The sequence below is a fragment of the Dendrobates tinctorius genome, unplaced genomic scaffold (assembly GCF_039654945.1).
Source record: "Dendrobates tinctorius isolate UK_male_01 unplaced genomic scaffold, ASM3965494v1 ptg000475l, whole genome shotgun sequence".
NCBI lineage: Eukaryota > Metazoa > Chordata > Amphibia > Anura > Dendrobatidae > Dendrobates > Dendrobates tinctorius.
Genome location: NW_027362137.1, coordinates 672,751 through 692,702, shown reverse-complemented (window position 1 = coordinate 692,702; position 19,952 = coordinate 672,751). Strand labels below are relative to the sequence as shown.

General features: G+C 45.7%; 1 protein-coding gene across 5 annotated transcripts in view; it reads right to left on the bottom strand.

Annotated features, from left to right (window-relative positions):
• Window positions 1–3,609, bottom strand: part of SIK1 (salt inducible kinase 1) — a 29,111-nt gene extending 25,502 nt beyond the window's left edge. The window contains exons 1-2 of one of the 5 annotated variants that reach the window (XM_073564713.1): window positions 3,468–3,553; window positions 156–203 (exon numbers count right to left, since the gene is read on the bottom strand). Coding sequence is in view for 1 of the 5 variants with exons in the window: in XM_073564712.1 (XP_073420813.1) it covers window positions 3,590–3,594 (5 nt within the window). In the remaining 4 variants the exon portion in view is untranslated. The other 4 variants (XM_073564712.1, XM_073564715.1, XM_073564717.1 and 1 more) reach the window with 4 other exon arrangements.
• Between the last annotated feature and the right edge of the window lie 16,343 nt (window positions 3,610–19,952).

Genomic DNA, 19,952 nt, shown 5'->3' with positions numbered 1-19,952 from the left:
CGGGCTCTCACCTGTCCGGGGGTCTCTCTCTCTCTCTCGGGGGTCTCTCAGCTCCCGCTCCTCTCTCTCCCGGGCTCTCACCTGTCCGGGGGTCTCTCTCTCTCTCTCTCTCGGGGGTCTCTCAGCTCCCGCTCCTCTCTCTCCCGGGCTCTCACCTGTCCGGGGGTCTCTCTCTCTCGGGGGTCTCTCAGCTCCCGCTCCTCTCCCTCCCGGGCTCTCACCTGTCCGGGAGTCTCTCTCTCTCTCGGGGGTCTCTCAGCTCCCGCTCCTCTCTCTCCCGGGCTCTCACCTGTCCGAGGGTCTCTCTCTCTCTCTCTCGGGGGTCTCTCAGCTCCCGCTCCTCTCTCTCCCGGGCTCTCACCTGTCCGGGGGTCTCTCTCTCTCTCTCGGGGGTCTCTCAGCTCCCGCTCCTCTCCCTCCCGGGCTCTCACCTGTCCGAGGGTCTCTCTCTCTCTCTCGGGGGTCTCTCAGCTCCCGCTCCTCTCTCTCCCGGGCTCTCACCTGTCCGGGGGTCTCTCTCTCGGGGGTCTCTCAGCTCCCGCTCCTCTCTCCCGGGCTCTCACCTGTCCGAGGGTCTCTCTCTCTCTCTCTCGGGGGTCTCTCAGCTCCCGCTCCTCTCTCTCCCGGGCTCTCACCTGTCCGGGGGTGTCTCTCTCTCTCTCGGGGGTCTCTCAGCTCCCGCTCCTCTCTCTCCCGGGCTCTCACCTGTCCGGGGGTCTCTCTCTCTCGGGGGTCTCTCAGCTCCCGCTCCTCTCCCTCCCGGGCTCTCACCTGTCCGGGAGTCTCTCTCTCTCTCGGGGGTCTCTCAGCTCCCGCTCCTCTCTCTCCCGGGCTCTCACCTGTCCGAGGGTCTCTCTCTCTCTCTCTCGGGGGTCTCTCAGCTCCCGCTCCTCTCTCTCCCGGGCTCTCACCTGTCCGGGGGTCTCTCTCTCTCTCTCGGGGGTCTCTCAGCTCCCGCTCCTCTCCCTCCCGGGCTCTCACCTGTCCGAGGGTCTCTCTCTCTCTCTCGGGGGTCTCTCAGCTCCCGCTCCTCTCTCTCCCGGGCTCTCACCTGTCCGGGGGTGTCTCTCTCTCTCTCGGGGGTCTCTCAGCTCCCGCTCCTCTCTCTCCCGGGCTCTCACCTGTCCGGGGGTCTCTCTCTCTCGGGGGTCTCTCAGCTCCCGCTCCTCTCTCTCCCGGGCTCTCACCTGTCCGGGGGTCTCTCTCTCGGGGGTCTCTCAGCTCCCGCTCCTCTCTCCCGGGCTCTCACCTGTCCGAGGGTCTCTCTCTCTCTCTCGGGGGTCTCTCAGCTCCCGCTCCTCTCTCTCCCGGGCTCTCACCTGTCCGGGGGTGTCTCTCTCTCTCTCGGGGGTCTCTCAGCTCCCGCTCCTCTCCCTCCCGGGCTCTCACCTGTCCGGGGGTCTCTCTCTCTCTCGGGGGTCTCTCAGCTCCCGCTCCTCTCTCTCCCGGGCTCTCACCTGTCCGGGGGTCTCTCTCTCTCTCTCTCTCGGGGGTCTCTCAGCTCCCGCTCCTCTCTCTCCCGGGCTCTCACCTGTCCGGGGGTCTCTCTCTCTCTCGGGGGTCTCTCAGCTCCCGCTCCTCTCTCTCCCGGGCTCTCACCTGTCCGGGGGTCTCTCTCTCTCTCTCGGGGGTCTCTCAGCTCCCGCTCCTCTCTCTCCCGGGCTCTCACCTGTCCGGGGGGGGTCTCTCTCTCTCTCGGGGGTCTCTCAGCTCCCGCTCCTCTCTCTCCCGGGCTCTCACCTGTCCGGGGGTCTCTCTCTCTCTCGGGGGTCTCTCAGCTCCCGCTCCTCTCTCTCCCGGGCTCTCACCTGTCCGGGGGTCTCTCTCTCTCTCGGGGGTCTCTCAGCTCCCGCTCCTCTCTCTCCCGGGCTCTCACCTGTCCGGGGGGGGTCTCTCTCGGGGGTCTCTCAGCTCCCGCTCCTCTCTCTCCCGGGCTCTCACCTGTCCGAGGGTCTCTCTCTCTCTCGGGGGTCTCTCAGCTCCCGCTCCTCTCCCTCCCGGGCTCTCACCTGTCCGGGGGTCTCTCTCTCTCTCTCGGGGGTCTCTCAGCTCCCGCTCCTCTCTCTCCCGGGCTCTCACCTGTCCGGGGGTCTCTCTCTCTCTCTCGGGGGTCTCTCAGCTCCCGCTCCTCTCTCTCCCGGGCTCTCACCTGTCCGGGGGTCTCTCTCTCTCTCTCGGGGGTCTCTCAGCTCCCGCTCCTCTCTCTCCCGGGCTCTCACCTGTCCGAGGGTCTCTCTCTCTCTCTCGGGGGTCTCTCAGCTCCCGCTCCTCTCTCTCCCGGGCTCTCACCTGTCCGAGGGTCTCTCTCTCTCTCTCGGGGGTCTCTCAGCTCCCGCTCCTCTCTCTCCCGGGCTCTCACCTGTCCGGGGGTCTCTCTCTCTCTCGGGGGTCTCTCAGCTCCCGCTCCTCTCTCTCCCGGGCTCTCACCTGTCCGAGGGTCTCTCTCTCTCTCTCGGGGGTCTCTCAGCTCCCGCTCCTCTCTCTCCCGGGCTCTCACCTGTCCGGGGGGTCTCTCAGCTCCCGCTCCTCTCTCTCCCGGGCTCTCACCTGTCCGGGGGTCTCTCTCTCTCTCTCGGGGGTCTCTCAGCTCCCGCTCCTCTCTCTCCCGGGCTCTCACCTGTCCGGGGGTCTCTCTCTCTCTCTCGGGGGTCTCTCAGCTCCCGCTCCTCTCTCTCCCGGGCTCTCACCTGTCCGAGGGTCTCTCTCTCTCTCTCGGGGGTCTCTCAGCTCCCGCTCCTCTCTCTCCCGGGCTCTCACCTGTCCGGGGGTCTCTCTCTCTCTCGGGGGTCTCTCAGCTCCCGCTCCTCTCTCTCCCGGGCTCTCACCTGTCCGAGGGTCTCTCTCTCTCTCTCGGGGGTCTCTCAGCTCCCGCTCCTCTCTCTCCCGGGCTCTCACCTGTCCGGGGGGTCTCTCAGCTCCCGCTCCTCTCTCTCCCGGGCTCTCACCTGTCCGGGGGTCTCTCTCTCTCTCTCTCGGGGGTCTCTCAGCTCCCGCTCCTCTCTCTCCCGGGCTCTCACCTGTCCGGGGGGTCTCTCAGCTCCCGCTCCTCTCTCTCCCGGGCTCTCACCTGTCCGGGGGTCTCTCTCTCTCTCTCGGGGGTCTCTCAGCTCCCGCTCCTCTCTCTCCCGGGCTCTCACCTGTCCGGGGGTCTCTCTCTCTCTCTCGGGGGTCTCTCAGCTCCCGCTCCTCTCTCTCCCGGGCTCTCACCTGTCCGAGGGTCTCTCTCTCTCTCTCGGGGGTCTCTCAGCTCCCGCTCCTCTCTCTCCCGGGCTCTCACCTGTCCGGGGGTCTCTCTCTCTCTCTCCGGGGTCTCTCAGCTCCCGCTCCTCTCTCTCCCGGGCTCTCACCTGTCCGAGGGTCTCTCTCTCTCTCTCGGGGGTCTCTCAGCTCCCGCTCCTCTCTCTCCCGGGCTCTCACCTGTCCGGGGGTCTCTCTCTCTCTCGGGGGTCTCTCAGCTCCCGCTCCTCCTCTCGCTCAGGCTTCTCGCCGGTTTCCCGTCTTCTTTCCCCTGCATCACGTGTTTCTGAGTCTCTTGCTCAATAACTCCGCCCACAGCGCCGTCGCCCCGCCTTATTGACGTCACACTTACGCCATCGGTCAAAGAACTCCGCCCGGTTGCCTGGTGACCGGGGCTCTGACGCGGACATTGATGTCTCTGCTGCCATGGTTACCAAGAGATGACGTAGGAGAACAGCTGGCACTGAACTTGTCGGGTTTCATTTTCCACCAAAAGCGCCTGCGCAGAACAAATGTGACGTCAGAGGAGGAAGAGGACACCTGGCGGCCGGAGAGAGAACTGCAGGAACAGACGGGAGGGGAGATATATATATATACAGGAGGGGAGATATATATATATATACAGGAGGGGGAGATATATATATATACAGGAGGGGGAAATATATATATATATACAGGAGGGGGAGATATATATATACAGGAGGGGAAGATATATATATATACAGGAGGGGGAAATATATATACAGGAGGGGAGATATATATATATATATATACAGGAGGGGGAGATATATATATATATATATACAGGAGGGGAGATATATATATACAGGAGGGGAAATATATATATATATACAGGAGGGGAGATATATATATATACAGGAGGGGAAATATATATATATATACAGGAGGGGAGATATATATATATACAGGAGGGGAAATATATATATATATACAGGAGGGGAGATATATATATACAGGAGGGGAAGATATATATATATACAGGAGGGGAGATATATATATGTATACAGGAGGGGGAAATATATATACAGGAGGGGGAGATATATATATATACAGGAGGGGAGATATATATATATATATATATACAGGAGGGGAGATATATATATATATATATATACAGGAGGGGAGATACAGTGCCTACAAGTAGTATTCAACCCCCTGCAGATTTAGCAGGTTTACACATTCGGAATTAACTTGGCATTGTGACATTTGGACTGTAGATCAGCCTGGAAGTGTGAAATGCACTGCAGCAAAAAAGAATGTTATTTCTTTGTTTTTTTTTTTAAATTGTGAAAAGTTTATTCAGAGGGTCATTTATTATTCAACCCCTCAAACCACCAGAATTCTGTTTGGTTCCCCTAAAGTATTAAGAAGCATTTCAGGCACAAAGAACAATGAGCTTCACATGTTTGGATTAATTATCTCTTTTTCCAGCCTTTTCTGACTATTTAAGACCCTCCCCAAACTTGTGAACAGCACTCATACATGGTCAACATGGGAAAGACAAAGGATCATTCCAAGGCCATCAGAGACAAGATCGTGGAGGGTCACAAGGCTGGCAAGGGGTATAAAACCCTTTCCAAGGAGTTGGGCCTACCTGTCTCCACTGTTGGGAGCATCATCCGGAAGTGGAAGGCTTATGGAACTACTGTTAGCCTTCCACGGCCTGGACCGCCTTTGAAAGTTTCCTCCCGTGCCGAGGCCAGGCTTGTCCAAAGAGTCAAGGCTAACCCAAGGACAACAAGGAAGGAGCTCCGGGAAGATCTCATGGCAGTGGGGACATTGGTTTCAGTCAATACCATAAGTAACGTACTCCACCGCAATGGTCTCCGTTCCAGACGAGTCCATAAGGTACCTTTACTTTCAAAGCGTCATGTCAAGGCTCGTCTACAGTTTGCTCATGATCACTTGGAGGACTCTGAGACAGACTGGTTCAAGGTTCTCTGGTCTGATGAGACCAAGATCGAGATCTTTGGTGCCAACCACACACGTGACGTTTGGAGACTGGATGGCACTGCATACGACCCCAAGAATACCATCCCTACAGCCAAGCATGGTGGTGGCAGCATCATGCTGTGGGGCTGTTTCTCAGCCAAGGGGCCTGGCCATCTGGTCCGCATCCATGGGAAGATGGATAGCAAGGCCTACCTGGAGATTTTGGCCAAGAACCTCCGCTCCTCCATCAAGGATCTTAAGATGGGTCGTCATTTCATCTTCCAACAAGACAACGACCCAAAGCACACAGCCAAGAAAACCAAGGCCTGGTTCAAGAGGCAAAAAATCAAGGTGTTGGAGTGGCCTAGTCAGTCTCCTGACCTTAACCCAATTGAAAACTTGTTGAAGGAGCTCAAGATTAAAGTCCACATGAGACACCCAAAGAACCTAGCTAACTTGGAGAAGATCTGCATGGAGGAGTGGGCCAAGATAACTCCAGAGACCTGTGCCGGCCTGATCAGGTCTTATAAAAGACGATTATTAGCTGTAATTGCAAACAAGGGTTATTCCACAAAATATTAAACCTAGGGGTTGAATAATAATTGACCCACACTTGTATGTTTAAAATTTATTAAAATTTTACTGAGCAACATAACTTTTTGGTTTGTAAGATTTATGCATCTGTTAATAAATCCTGCTCTTGTGTGAAGTTTGAAGGCTCTAACTTATTTGCATCTTATCAAACCTGCTAAATCTGCAGGGGGTTGAATACTACTTGTAGGCACTGTATATATATATATACAGGAGGGGAGATATATATATACAGGAGGGGGAGATATATATATATACAGGAGGGGAGATATATATATATACAGGAGGGGAGATATATATATACAGGAGGGGAGATATATATATACAGGAGGGGAGATATATATATATATATACAGGAGGGGAGATATATATATATATACAGGAGGGGAGATATATATATATACAGGAGGGGAGATATATATATATATATATATATATATACAGGAGGGGAGATATATATATATATATATATACAGGAGGGGAGATATATATATATATATATATAGGAGGGGAGATATATATATATACAGGAGGGGAGATATATATATATACAGGAGGGGATATATATATATATATATATATACAGGAGGGGAGATATATATATATACAGGAGGGGAGATATATATATATATATACAGGAGGGGAGATATATATATATATACAGGAGGGGAGATATATATATATATACAGGAGGGGAGATATATATATATATATATATACAGGAGGGGGAGATATATATATACAGGAGGGGAGATATATATATATACAGGAGGGGAGATATATATATATACAGGAGGGGAGATATATATATATACAGGAGGGGAGATATATATATATATACAGGAGGGGGAAATATATATATATACAGGAGGGGGAAATATATATATATACAGGAGGGGAGATATATATATATATATACAGGAGGGGAGATATATATATATACAGGAGGGGAGATATATATATATACAGGAGGGGAGATATATATATATATACAGGAGGGGAGATTATATATATATATATATATACAGGAGGGGAGAGATATATATATACAGGAGGGGAAATATATATATATAGGAGGGGAGATATATATATATATACAGGAGGGGAGATATATATATATATATACAGGAGGGGAGATATATATATATACAGGAGGGGAGATATATATATATATACAGGAGGGGAGATATATATATATACAGGAGGGGAGATATATATATATATATATATACAGGAGGGGGAGATATATATACAGGAGGGGAGATATATATATACAGGAGGGGGAGATATATATATATATATACAGGAGGGGGAAATATATATATATACAGGAGGGGGAGAGATATATACAGGAGGGGAGATATATATACAGGAGGGGAGATATATATATACAGGAGGGGGAGATATATATATATATACAGGAGGGGAGATATATATATATATATATACAGGAGGGGGAAATATATATATATACAGGAGGGGAGATATATATATACAGGAGGGGGAGATATATATATATACAGGAGGGGGAGATATATATATACAGGAGGGGAGATATATATATACAGGAGGGGAGATATATATATATACAGGAGGGGAGATATATATATACAGGAGGGGAGATATATATATACAGGAGGGGAGATATATATATACAGGAGGGGGAGATATATATATACAGGAGGGGGAGATATATATATATACAGGAGGGGAGATATATATATACAGGAGGGGGAGATATATATATACAGGAGGGGAGATATATATATATACAGGAGGGGGAGATATATATATATATATATATATACAGGAGGGGGAAATATATATATATACAGGAGGGGAGATATATATATATACAGGAGGGGGAGATATATATACAGGAGGGGAGATATATATATACAGGAGGGGAGATATATATATACAGGAGGGGAGATATATATATACAGGAGGGGGAGATATATATATACAGGAGGGGGAGATATATATATACAGGAGGGGAGATATATATATACAGGAGGGGAGATATATATATACAGGAGGGGGAGATATATATATACAGGAGGGGGAGATATATATATACAGGAGGGGAGATATATATATATACAGGAGGGGAGATATATATATATATATATACAGGAGGGGGAAATATATATATATACAGGAGGGGAGATATATATATATACAGGAGGGGGAGATATATATATACAGGAGGGGAGATATATATATACAGGAGGGGAGATATATATATACAGGAGGGGAGATATATATATACAGGAGGGGGAGATATATATATACAGGAGGGGAGATATATATATACAGGAGGGGAGATATATATATACAGGAGGGGGAGATATATATATACAGGAGGGGGAGATATATATATATATACAGGAGGGGAGATATATATATACAGGAGGGGGAGATATATATATATATACAGGAGGGGAGATATATATATACAGGAGGGGGAGATATATATATACAGGAGGGGAGATATATATATACAGGAGGGGGAGATATATATATATACAGGAGGGGAGATATATATATACAGGAGGGGGAGATATATATATACAGGAGGGGAGATATATATATATATACAGGAGGGGAGATATATATATACAGGAGGGGGAGATATATATACAGGAGGGGAGATATATATATACAGGAGGGGGAGATATATATATACAGGAGGGGAGATATATATATATATACAGGAGGGGGAGATATATATATACAGGAGGGGAGATATATATATACAGGAGGGGGAGATATATATATATACAGGAGGGGGAGATATATATATACAGGAGGGGAGATATATATATACAGGAGGGGAGATATATATATATATACAGGAGGGGGAAATATATATATATACAGGAGGGGGAGATATATATATATACAGGAGGGGAGATATATATATATATATACAGGAGGGGGAGATATATATATACAGGAGGGGAGATATATATATACAGGAGGGGAGATATATATATACAGGAGGGGGAGATATATATATACAGGAGGGGGAGATATATATACAGGAGGGGAGATATATATATACAGGAGGGGGAGATGTATATATACAGGAGGGGAGATATATATATATACAGGAGGGGGAGATATATATATATATATATACAGGAGGGGGAAATATATATATATACAGGAGGGGAGATATATATATATATACAGGAGGGGGAGATATATATATATATATATATATATATACAGGAGGGGAGATATATATATACAGGAGGGGAGATATATATATATACAGGAGGGGAGATATATATATATATACAGGAGGGGGAGATATATATATACAGGAGGGGAGATATATATATATACAGGAGGGGGAGATATATATATATACAGGAGGGGAGATATATATATATACAGGAGGGGAGATATATATATATACAGGAGGGGAGATATATATATACAGGAGGGGAGATAAATATATATACAGGAGGGGAGATATATATATACAGGAGGGGGAGATATATATATATATACAGGAGGGGGAGATATATATATATACAGGAGGGGAGATAAATATATATACAGGAGGGGAGATATATATATATACAGGAGGGGAGATATATATATATACAGGAGGGGAGATATATATATATACAGGACGGGAGATAAATATATATACAGGAGGGGAGATATATATATATACAGGAGGGGGAGATATATATATATACAGGAGGGGAGATATATATATACAGGAGGGGGAGATATATATATATATATACAGGAGGGGAGATATATATATACAGGAGGGGAGATATATATATACAGGAGGGGGAGATATATATATACAGGAGGGGAGATATATATATATACAGGAGGGGAGATATATATATACAGGAGGGGGAGATATATATATATACAGGAGGGGAGATATATATATATACAGGAGGGGGAGATATATATATATATACAGGAGGGGGAGATATATATATACAGGAGGGGGAGATATATATATATATATATACAGGAGGGGAGATATATATATACAGGAGGGGGAGATATATATATATACAGGAGGGGGAGATATAATATATACAGGAGGGGACATATATATATATATACAGGAGGGGAGATATATATATATATATACAGGAGGGGAGATATATATACAGTATATACAGGAGGGGAGATATATATATATACAGGAGGGGAGATATATATATATATACAGGAGGGGAGATATATATATATATACAGGATGCGAGATATATATATATATACAGGAGGGGAAATATATATACAGGAGTGGGAGATATATATATACAGGAGGCGAGATATATATATACAGGAGGGGAGATATATATATACAGGAGGGGGAGATATATATATATATATACAGGAAGGGGAGATATATATATACAGGAGGGGAGATATATATATATACAGGAGGGGAAATATATATACAGGAGTGGGAGATATATATATACAGGAGGCGAGATATATATATATACAGGAGGGGAGATATATATATATATACAGGAGGGGGAGATATATATATACAGGAGGCGAGATATATATATATACAGGAGGGGAGATATATATATATACAGGAGGGGGAAATATATATATATACAGGAGGGGGAAATATATATACAGGAGGGGGAGATATATATATATATACAGGAGGGGAGATCTATATATATACAGGAGGAGATATATATATACAGGAGGGGAGATATATATATACAGGAGGGGGAGATATGTATATATATACAGGAGGGGAGATATATATATACAGGAGGGGGAAATATATATATATACAGGAGGGGGAGATATATATATATACAGGAGGGGAGATATATATATATACAGGAGGGGGAGATATATATATATACAGGAGGGGGAGATATATATATATACAGGAGGGGAGATACATATATATACAGGAGGGGGAGATATATATATATATACAGGAGGGGAGATATATATATATACAGGAGGGGAGAGATATATATATATATATATATATATATATATATATACAGGAGGGGGAAATATATATATACAGGAGGGGGAGATATATATATATACAGTGCCTACATGTAGTATTCAACCCCCTGCAGATTTAGCAGGTTTACACATTCGGAATTAACTTGGCATTGTGACATTTGGACTGTAGATCAGCCTGGAAGTGTGAAATGCACTGCAGCAAAAAAGAATGTTATTTCTTTGTTTAATTTTTTTTTAAATTGTGAAAAGTTTATTCAGAGGGTCATTTATTATTCAACCCCTCAAACCACCAGAATTCTGTTTGGTTCCCCTAAAGTATTAAGAAGTATTTCAGGCACAAAGAACAATGAGCTTCACATGTTTGGATTAATTATCTCTTTTTCCAGCCTTTTCTGACTATTTAAGACCCTCCCCAAACTTGTGAACAGCACTCATACATGGTCAACATGGGAAAGACAAAGGATCATTCCAAGGCCATCAGAGACAAGATCGTGGAGGGTCACAAGGCTGGCAAGGGGTATAAAACCCTTTCCAAGGAGTTGGGCCTACCTGTCTCCACTGTTGGGAGCATCATCCGGAAGTGGAAGGCTTATGGAACTACTGTTAGCCTTCCACGGCCTGGACAGCCTTTGAAAGTTTCCTCCCGTGCCGAGGCCAGGCTTGTCCGAAGAGTCAAGGCTAACCCAAGGACAACAAGGAAGGAGCTCCGGGAAGATCTCATGGCAGTGGGGACATTGGTTTCAGTCAATACCATAAGTAACGTACTCCACCGCAATGGTCTCCATTCCAGACGAGCCCGTAATGTACCTTTACTTTCAAAGCGTCATGTCAAGGCTCGTCTACAGTTTGCTCATGATCACTTGGAGGACTCTGAGACAGACTGGTTCAAGGTTCTCTGGTCTGATGAGATCAAGATCGAGATCTTTGGTGCCAACCACACACGTGAAGTTTGGAGACTGTATGGCACTGCATACGACCCCAAGAATACCATCCCTACAGTCAAGCATGGTGGTGGCAGCATCATGCTGTGGGGCTGTTTCTCAGCCAAGGGGCCTGGCCATCTGGTCCGCATCCATGGGAAGATGGATAGCACGGCCTACCTGGAGATTTTGGCCAAGAACCTCCGCTCCTCCATCAAGGATCTTAAGATGGGTCGTCATTTCATCTTCCAACAAGACAACGGCCCAAAGCACACAGCCAAGAAAACCAAGGCCTGGTTCAAGAGGCAAAAAATCAAGGTGTTGGAGTGGCCTAGTCAGTCTCCTGACCTTAACCCAATTGAAAACTTGTGGAAGGAGCTCAAGATTAAAGTCCACATGAGATACCCAAAGAACCTAGATAACTTGGAGAAGATCTGCATGGAGGAGTGGGCCAAGATAACTCCAGAGACCTGTGCCGGCCTGATCAGGTCTTATAAAAGACGATTATTAGCTGTAATTGCAAACAAGGGTTATTCCACAAAATATTAAACCTAGGGGTTGAATAATAATTGACCCACACTTGTATGTTTAAAATGTATTAAAATTTAACTGAGCAACATAACCTTTTGGTTTGTAAGATTTATGCATCTGTTAATAAATCCTGCTCTTGTGTGAAGTTTGAAGGCTCTAACTTATTTGCATCATATCAAACCTGCTAAATCTGCAGGGGGTTGAATACTACTTGTAGGCACTGTATATATATATATACAGGAGGGGGAAATATATATACAGGAGGGGAGATATATATATATACAGGAGGGGAGATATATATATATACAGGAGGGGAGATATATATATATACAGGAGGGGGAGATATATATATACAGGAGGAGATATATATATATATATATACAGGAGGGGGAGATATATATATATATATATATATATATATATATATAGGAGGGGATATATATAGATTCAAGATTCAAGATTCAAAGAAGCTTTATTGGCAGGACTAAATACACATTAGTTTTGCCAAAGCAGGTGTACAGAAGGGAATAGGGATAGGGACTGTAGGGATGTTGGGAAGGGGCTGTAGGAGAGGTGGATGGGGCAGATCCAGGTTGGGGCTATAGAAGTCCATGGCATAGGGAAGGTGGATGGCGGCATGGGGGCAGATCCAGGATGAGGCTATAGAAGTCCATGGCATAGGGAAGGTGGATGGGGGATTGGGGCATATCCAGGGTGGGTGCCATAGAAGTCCATGGCATATCAGAGTTCTCTTTCTCGCAGTCTATGGCATTCGTTCACATATTGCGCTGCTATCTCCACTGCTCTCTCTTCTTCCCCCAGCAGGATGTATGTTTTCTCTTCCTCCTTCATGGTGGTGAAATCCGGGAAGAGATGTGAGAGTCTCCTGAAGTGAGTGTCCCTCACTGCTGAGTACTTGGAGCAGTGTAGCAGGAAGTGGGTCTCATCCTCCAGGGCCTCCTGGTCACAGTGTTGGCACAGTCTTTCCTCCCTGGGCTTGTAGCTCTGCCTGTGTCGGCCGGATTCGATGGCCAGACTGTGGGCACTGAGTCTATACCGGCTCAGGATCTTGCGGTCTTTGGGGTCCGGGAGTTTCTCCAGGTATGGAGCCAGTCTGTAGTCTCTCTGTAGACTCTGGTACATGGTCAGTTTCTGTGAACTGATGATGTCGTTCTTCCAGTCACTTTCGTACCTCTCCTGGCCTTCGTCTACCATCTTCCTGATTCCGGCTTTTGTCAGGTTGTTGTGATTGGTGTTCTGGTCAGGTTGGGTTTGGGTGAGCTGTTCCGAGGGTCCTCGTTTTTCTGTTTCCCCTACATGTGTCAGGGCTTTATGGTGATGGGAGCTTGGATTGCTCCTACGTAGGTGAGCCCGGAATGACAGTGCCCTCTTTAGAACCGTTAAGTGTAGAGGGAATCTGCCCAGCTCGGCCCGGCAAGCACTGTTGGAGGTGCTCCGATGGACTTGGAGAAGGTGCTTGCAGAATTCCAGGTGGAATATTTCTGTTGGGCTTGAATCCCACCTTGACCAGTCTGGGTAGGTGTGAGGACCCCAGACTTCGCTGCCATACAGGAGGATTAGGGCGATGATAGAATCGAAGATTTTTAACCAGACCCTCACTGGTGGCTTTAGATGGTAGAGTTTCCTTCGGATGGCATAGAAGGTTTTGCCTGCCTTGTCTTTCAGGGTCTCTATGGCTTGTTTGAAGCTCCCTGATCGGTGAATCTCTAGGCCCTGATAGGTATATTTGTAAACATCAAAAACATCAAACAGGGCCGGAGCTCAGGAGGAATACTGATCTGGGATAAAGAGGAGCTCCACCAGTACATCAAACCGGTGAAGAGAGGAGGCAGCCACATATGGATCAGGATCAGCAGCTCCATCCTCACCTCTCAGTCTGATGTCTATCTCTGCGCCACCTATATACCACCACCAGAGTCACCCTACTTCAATCCAGACTGCTTCGAGATCTTACAAAGAGAAGCCGCCCACTATCAGGGCCTGGGCAAAGTTCTCATCTTTGGAGACCTCAATGCAAGAACAGGGAGAGAAAACGACTTCCTGACCACGGATTGGAACATCTACATATTTGGAGCAGAGAATAACGGCCAAGACTCAGTAGTCACAGAGAGAAACGTCGACATTAAAGTATAAAGAGGTTCCCAGCAGACCGGAAATACAGCGGATGCTCCACCACTTCTACAACTACGAGTACCAGCCTAAACCAAAGGGAGTGAGTCAAGCTGCAAAAGACCTCAACAATATATTCTATGCAATGGCCAGACTGTCCGACCTTAAAAAAGTCAACTACAAGAGACCAAAAGAAAAACAGATCAACAGATGGTTTGACAGAGAATGTAAAGCCGTACGGAAGACCCTGAGAACAGCCTCAAACAAGAAACACAGAGACCCCAACCACCTGGGTTCTGAGGGAAGCCTATGAAACCATACAAAGGCAGTACAAAACCATCCTCAGGAGGAAGAAGCAGAGTTACATCTCCACCAAACTTAACCAACTCCAAGACGCCCTCCAAGACAACTCCTTCTGGGAACTATGGAACCACATGGGCACAAAAGACAAGAAAAACAACATCCATATCCAAAATGGCAACATCTGGCTCCAGTACTTCAGAGACCTCTATAAAGACATTCCAAAGGAAGAACTAAGCCAAGAACAGGAAAACATAATGGCAAAACTAAAAGCAATGGAGGAAAAAGTAAAAAATTTCCAAAACCCCGTGGATGCACCTATTACATTACAGGAAGTAGCAGAGAGAATCTCTTCCATAACATACAGAAAAGCCGGTGGCCTGGATGGAATCCTACCAGAAATGCTGAAGTACAGCCCACCAGAAATACAGGCCGCAATGGTTAAACTCTTCAATATTGTGCTAAGTGCCGGCTACTTCCCTCCTACCTGGAATCAAGGCCTCATCACACCCATCCACAAGAATGGGGACAGGTATGACCCAGCCAACTACAGAGGAATATGTGTCAGCAGCAACCTGGGAAAACTGTTCAACAGCATCCTGAACAAGAGGATCCTCAGTTTCCTCACCGAGCACAACGTCCTCAGCAAGAGCGAAGCAGGCTTCATGCCAAACCACCGCACTACTGACCGCATCTACACCCTGCACAGCCTCATTCAGAGCCACGTCCACAATACAAAGAACGGGAAGATATACGCCTGTTTCGTGGACTTTAAAAAGGCCTTTGATTCGGTGTGGCATCCAGGCTTATTCCTGAAACTGCTGGAGAGCGGAATAGGAGGAAAGACCTACGATGTTATCAAAAGCTCCAACACCGAGAACCTCTGCAGTGTGAGTGTGAACGGCAGAAGAACGGCTTATTTCCAGCAGAGCCGGGGAGTCAGACAAGGCTGCAGCCTAAGCCCAACGCTCTTCAACATTTACATCAATGAGCTGGCTACCGCTCTGGAATCTTCCACAGCACCAGGTCTCACCCTCCACGACGTGCAGGTGAAATTCCTGCTGTATGCAGATGACTTGCTGCTTCTGTCACCAACCGAGAAAGGCCTCCAAGACAACCTGAAAATCTTAGAGAAATTCAGCTCCACCTGGGCTCTACCGGTCAACCTAAAGAAAACCAACATCATGGTGTTCCAGAAGAGAAAGAGAAAATCAGACCAGCACCCTTCATTTATCCTCAACTGCGCCCTTACAGGAACGGACAAATATACCTATCTGGGCCTAGAGATTCACCGATCAGGGAGCTTCAAACAAGCCATAGAGACCCTGAAAGACAAGGCATGCAAAACCTTCTATGCCATCCGAAGGAAACTCTACCATCTAAAGCCACCAGTGAGGGTCTGGTTAAAAATCTTCGATTCTATCATCGCCCCAATCCTCCTGTATGGCAGCGAAGTCTGGGGTCCTCACACCTACCCAGACTGGTCAAGGTGGGATTCAAGCCCAACAGAAATATTCCACCTGGAATTCTGCAAGCACCTTCTCCAAGTCCATCGGAGCACCTCCAACAGTGCTTGCTGGGCCGAGCTGGGCAGATTCCCTCTACACCTAACGGTTCTAAAGAGTGCACTGTCATTCCGGGCTCACCTACGTAGGAGCAATCCAAGCTCCCATCACCATAAAGCCCTGACACATGTAGGGGAAACAGAAAAACCAGGACCCTCGGAACAGCTCACCCAAACCCAACCTGACCAGAAAACCAATCACAACAACCTGACAAAAGCCGGAATCAGGAAGATGGTAGACGAAGGCCAGGAGAGGTACGTAAGTGACTGGAAGAACGACATCATCAGCTCACAGAAACTGACCATGTACCGGAGTCTACAGAGAGACTACAGACTGGCCCCATACCTGGAGAAACTCCCGGACCCCAAAGACCGCAAGATCCTGAGCCGGTATAGACTCAGTGCCCACAGTCTGGCCATCGAATCCGGCCGACACAGGCAGAGCTACAAGCCCAGGGAGGAAAGAGTATGCCAACACTGTGACCAGGAGGCCCTGGAGGATGAGACCCACTTCCTGCTACACTGCTCCAAGTACTCAGCAGTGAGGGACACTCACTTCAGGAGACTCTCACATCTCTTCCCGGATTTCACCACCATGAAGGAGGAAGAGAAAACATATATCCTGCTGGGGGAAGAAGAGAGAGCAGTGGAGATAGCAGCGCAATATGTGAGCGAATGCCATAGACTGCGAGAAAGAGAACTCTGATATGCCATGGACTTCTATGGCCCCCACCCTGGATATGCCCCAATCCCCCATCCACCTTCCCTATGCCATGGACTTCTATGGCCCCCACCCTGGATCTGCCCCAATCCCCCATCCACCTTCCCTATGCCATGGACTTCTATAGCCTCATCCTGGATCTGCCCCCATCCACCTTCCCTACAGTCCCTATCCCAATTCCCTTCTGTACACCTGCTTTGGCAAAACTAATGTATATTTAGTCCTGCCAATAAAGCTTCTTTGAATCTTGAATCGAGAAATCTATATATATACAGGAGGGGAGATATATATATATATATATATATATATATATAGGAGGGGAGATATATATATATACAGGAGGGGGAGATATATATATACAGGAGGGGAGATATATATATACAGGAGGGGAGATATATATATATAGGAGGGGGAGATATATATATATATACAGGAGGGGGAGATATATATATATATACAGGAGGGGAGATATATATATATACAGGAGGGGAGCTATATATATATATACAGGAGGGGAGATATATATATAGGAGGGAGATATATATATATATACAGGAGGGGAGATATATATATATAGGAGGGGGAGATATATATATATATACAGGAGGGGAGATATATATATATACAGGAGGGGAGCTATATATATACAGGAGGGGAGCTATATATATATATACAGGAGGGGAGATATATATATATACAGGAGGGGAGGTATATATATATATATATATATATATATATATACAGGAGGGGAGATATATATATATACAGGAGGGGAGATATATATATATAGGAGGGGAGATATATATATATATATATATACAGGAGGGGAGATATATATATATATATATAGGAGGGGAGATATATTATATATATATACAGGAGGGGAGATATATATATATATATAGGAGGGGAGCTATATATATATACAGGAGGGGGAGATATATATATATATATATATACACAGGAGGGGAGATATATATATATATACAGGAGGGGAGCTATATATATATACAAGAGAGGAGATATATATATAGGAGGGGGAGATATATATATATATAGGAGGGGGAGATATATATATATATATATATATATATATATATATATACAGGAGGGGAGATATATATATACAGGAGGGGGAGATATATATATATATATATACAGGAGGGGATATATATATATATACAGGAGGGGAGGTATATCTATATACAGGAGGGGGAGATATATATATATATATATATAGGAGGGGATATATATATATATACAGGAGGGGGATATATATATATATATATATATACACAGGAGGGGAGATATATACAGGAGGGGAGATATATATATACAGGAGGGGGAGATATATATATATATATACAGGAGGGGAGATATATATATATATAGGAGGGGAGATATATACAGTCATGGCCAAAAGTATTGACACCCCTGCAATTCTGTCAGATAATACTCAGTTTCTTCCTGAAAATGATTGCAAACACAAATTCTTTGGTATTATTATCTTCATTTAATTTGTCTTAAATGAAAAAACACAAAAAGAATTGTCCTAAAGCCAAATTGGATATAATTCCACACCAAACATAACAAAGAGGGTGGACAAAAGTATTGGCACTGTTCGAAAAATCATGTGATGCTTCTCTAATTTGTGTAATTAACAGCACCTATAACTTACCTGTGGCACCTAACAGGTGTTGGCAATAACTAAATCACACTTGCAGCCAGTTGACATGGATTAAAGTTGACTCAACCTCTGTCCTGTGTCCTTGTGTGTACCACATTGAGCATGGAGAAAAGAAAGAAGAACAAAGAACTGTCTGAGGACTTGAGAAACCAAATTGTGAGGAAGCATGAGCAATCTCAAGGCTACAAGTCCATCTCCAAAGACCTGAATGTTCCTGTGTCTACCGTGCGCAGTGTCATGAAGAAGTGTAAAGCCCATGGCACTGTGGCTAACCTCCCTAGATGTGGCCGGAAAAGAAAAATTGACAAGAGATTTCAACGCAAGATTGTGCGGATGTTGGATAAAGAACCTCTACTAACATCCGAACAAGTTCAAGCTGCCCTGCAGTCCGAGGGTACAACGGTGTCAACCCGTACTATCCGTCGGCATCTGAATGAAAAGGGACTGTATGGTAGGAGACCCAGGAAGACTCCACTTCTTACCCCGAGACATAAAAAAGCCAGGCTGGAGTTTGCCAAAACTTACCTGAAAAAGCCTAAAACATTTTGGAAGAATGTTCTTTGGTCAGATGAGACAAAAGTAGAGCTTTTAGGGCAAAAGCATCAACATAGAGTTTACAGGAGAAAAAAGAGGCATTCAATGAAAAGTACATGGTCCCTACAGTCAAACATGGTGGAGGTTCCCTGATGTTTTGGAGTTGCTTTGCTGCCTCTGGCACTGGACTGCTTGACCGTGTGCATGGCATAATGAAGTCAGAAGACTATCAACAAATTTTGCAGCATAATTTATGGCCCAGTGTGAGAAACCTGGGTCTACCTCAGAGGTCATGGGTCTTCCAGCAGGACAATAACCCAAAACACACTTCAAAAAGCACTAGAAAATGGTTTGCGAGAAAGCACTGGAGACTTCTAAGGTTGCCAGCAATGAGTCCAGACCTGAATCCCATAGAACACCTGTGGAGAGATCTAAAAATGGCAGTTTGGAGAAGGCACCCTTCAAATATCAGGGACCTGGAGTAGTTTGCCAAAGAAGAATGGTCTAAAATTCCAGCAGAGCATTGTAAGAAACTCATTGATGGTTACCGGAAGCGGTTGGTCGCAGTTATTTTGGCTAAAGGTTGTGCAACCAAGCATTAGGCTGAGGGTGCCAATACTTTTGTCCGGCCCATTTTCGGAGTTTTGGGTGAAATGATCAATGTTTTGCTTTTTGCTTCATTCTCTTTTGCGTTTTTTTATTTAAGACAAATTAAATGAAGATAATAATACCAAAGAATTTGTGTTTGCAATCATTTTCAGGAAGAAACTGAATATTATCTGACAGAAT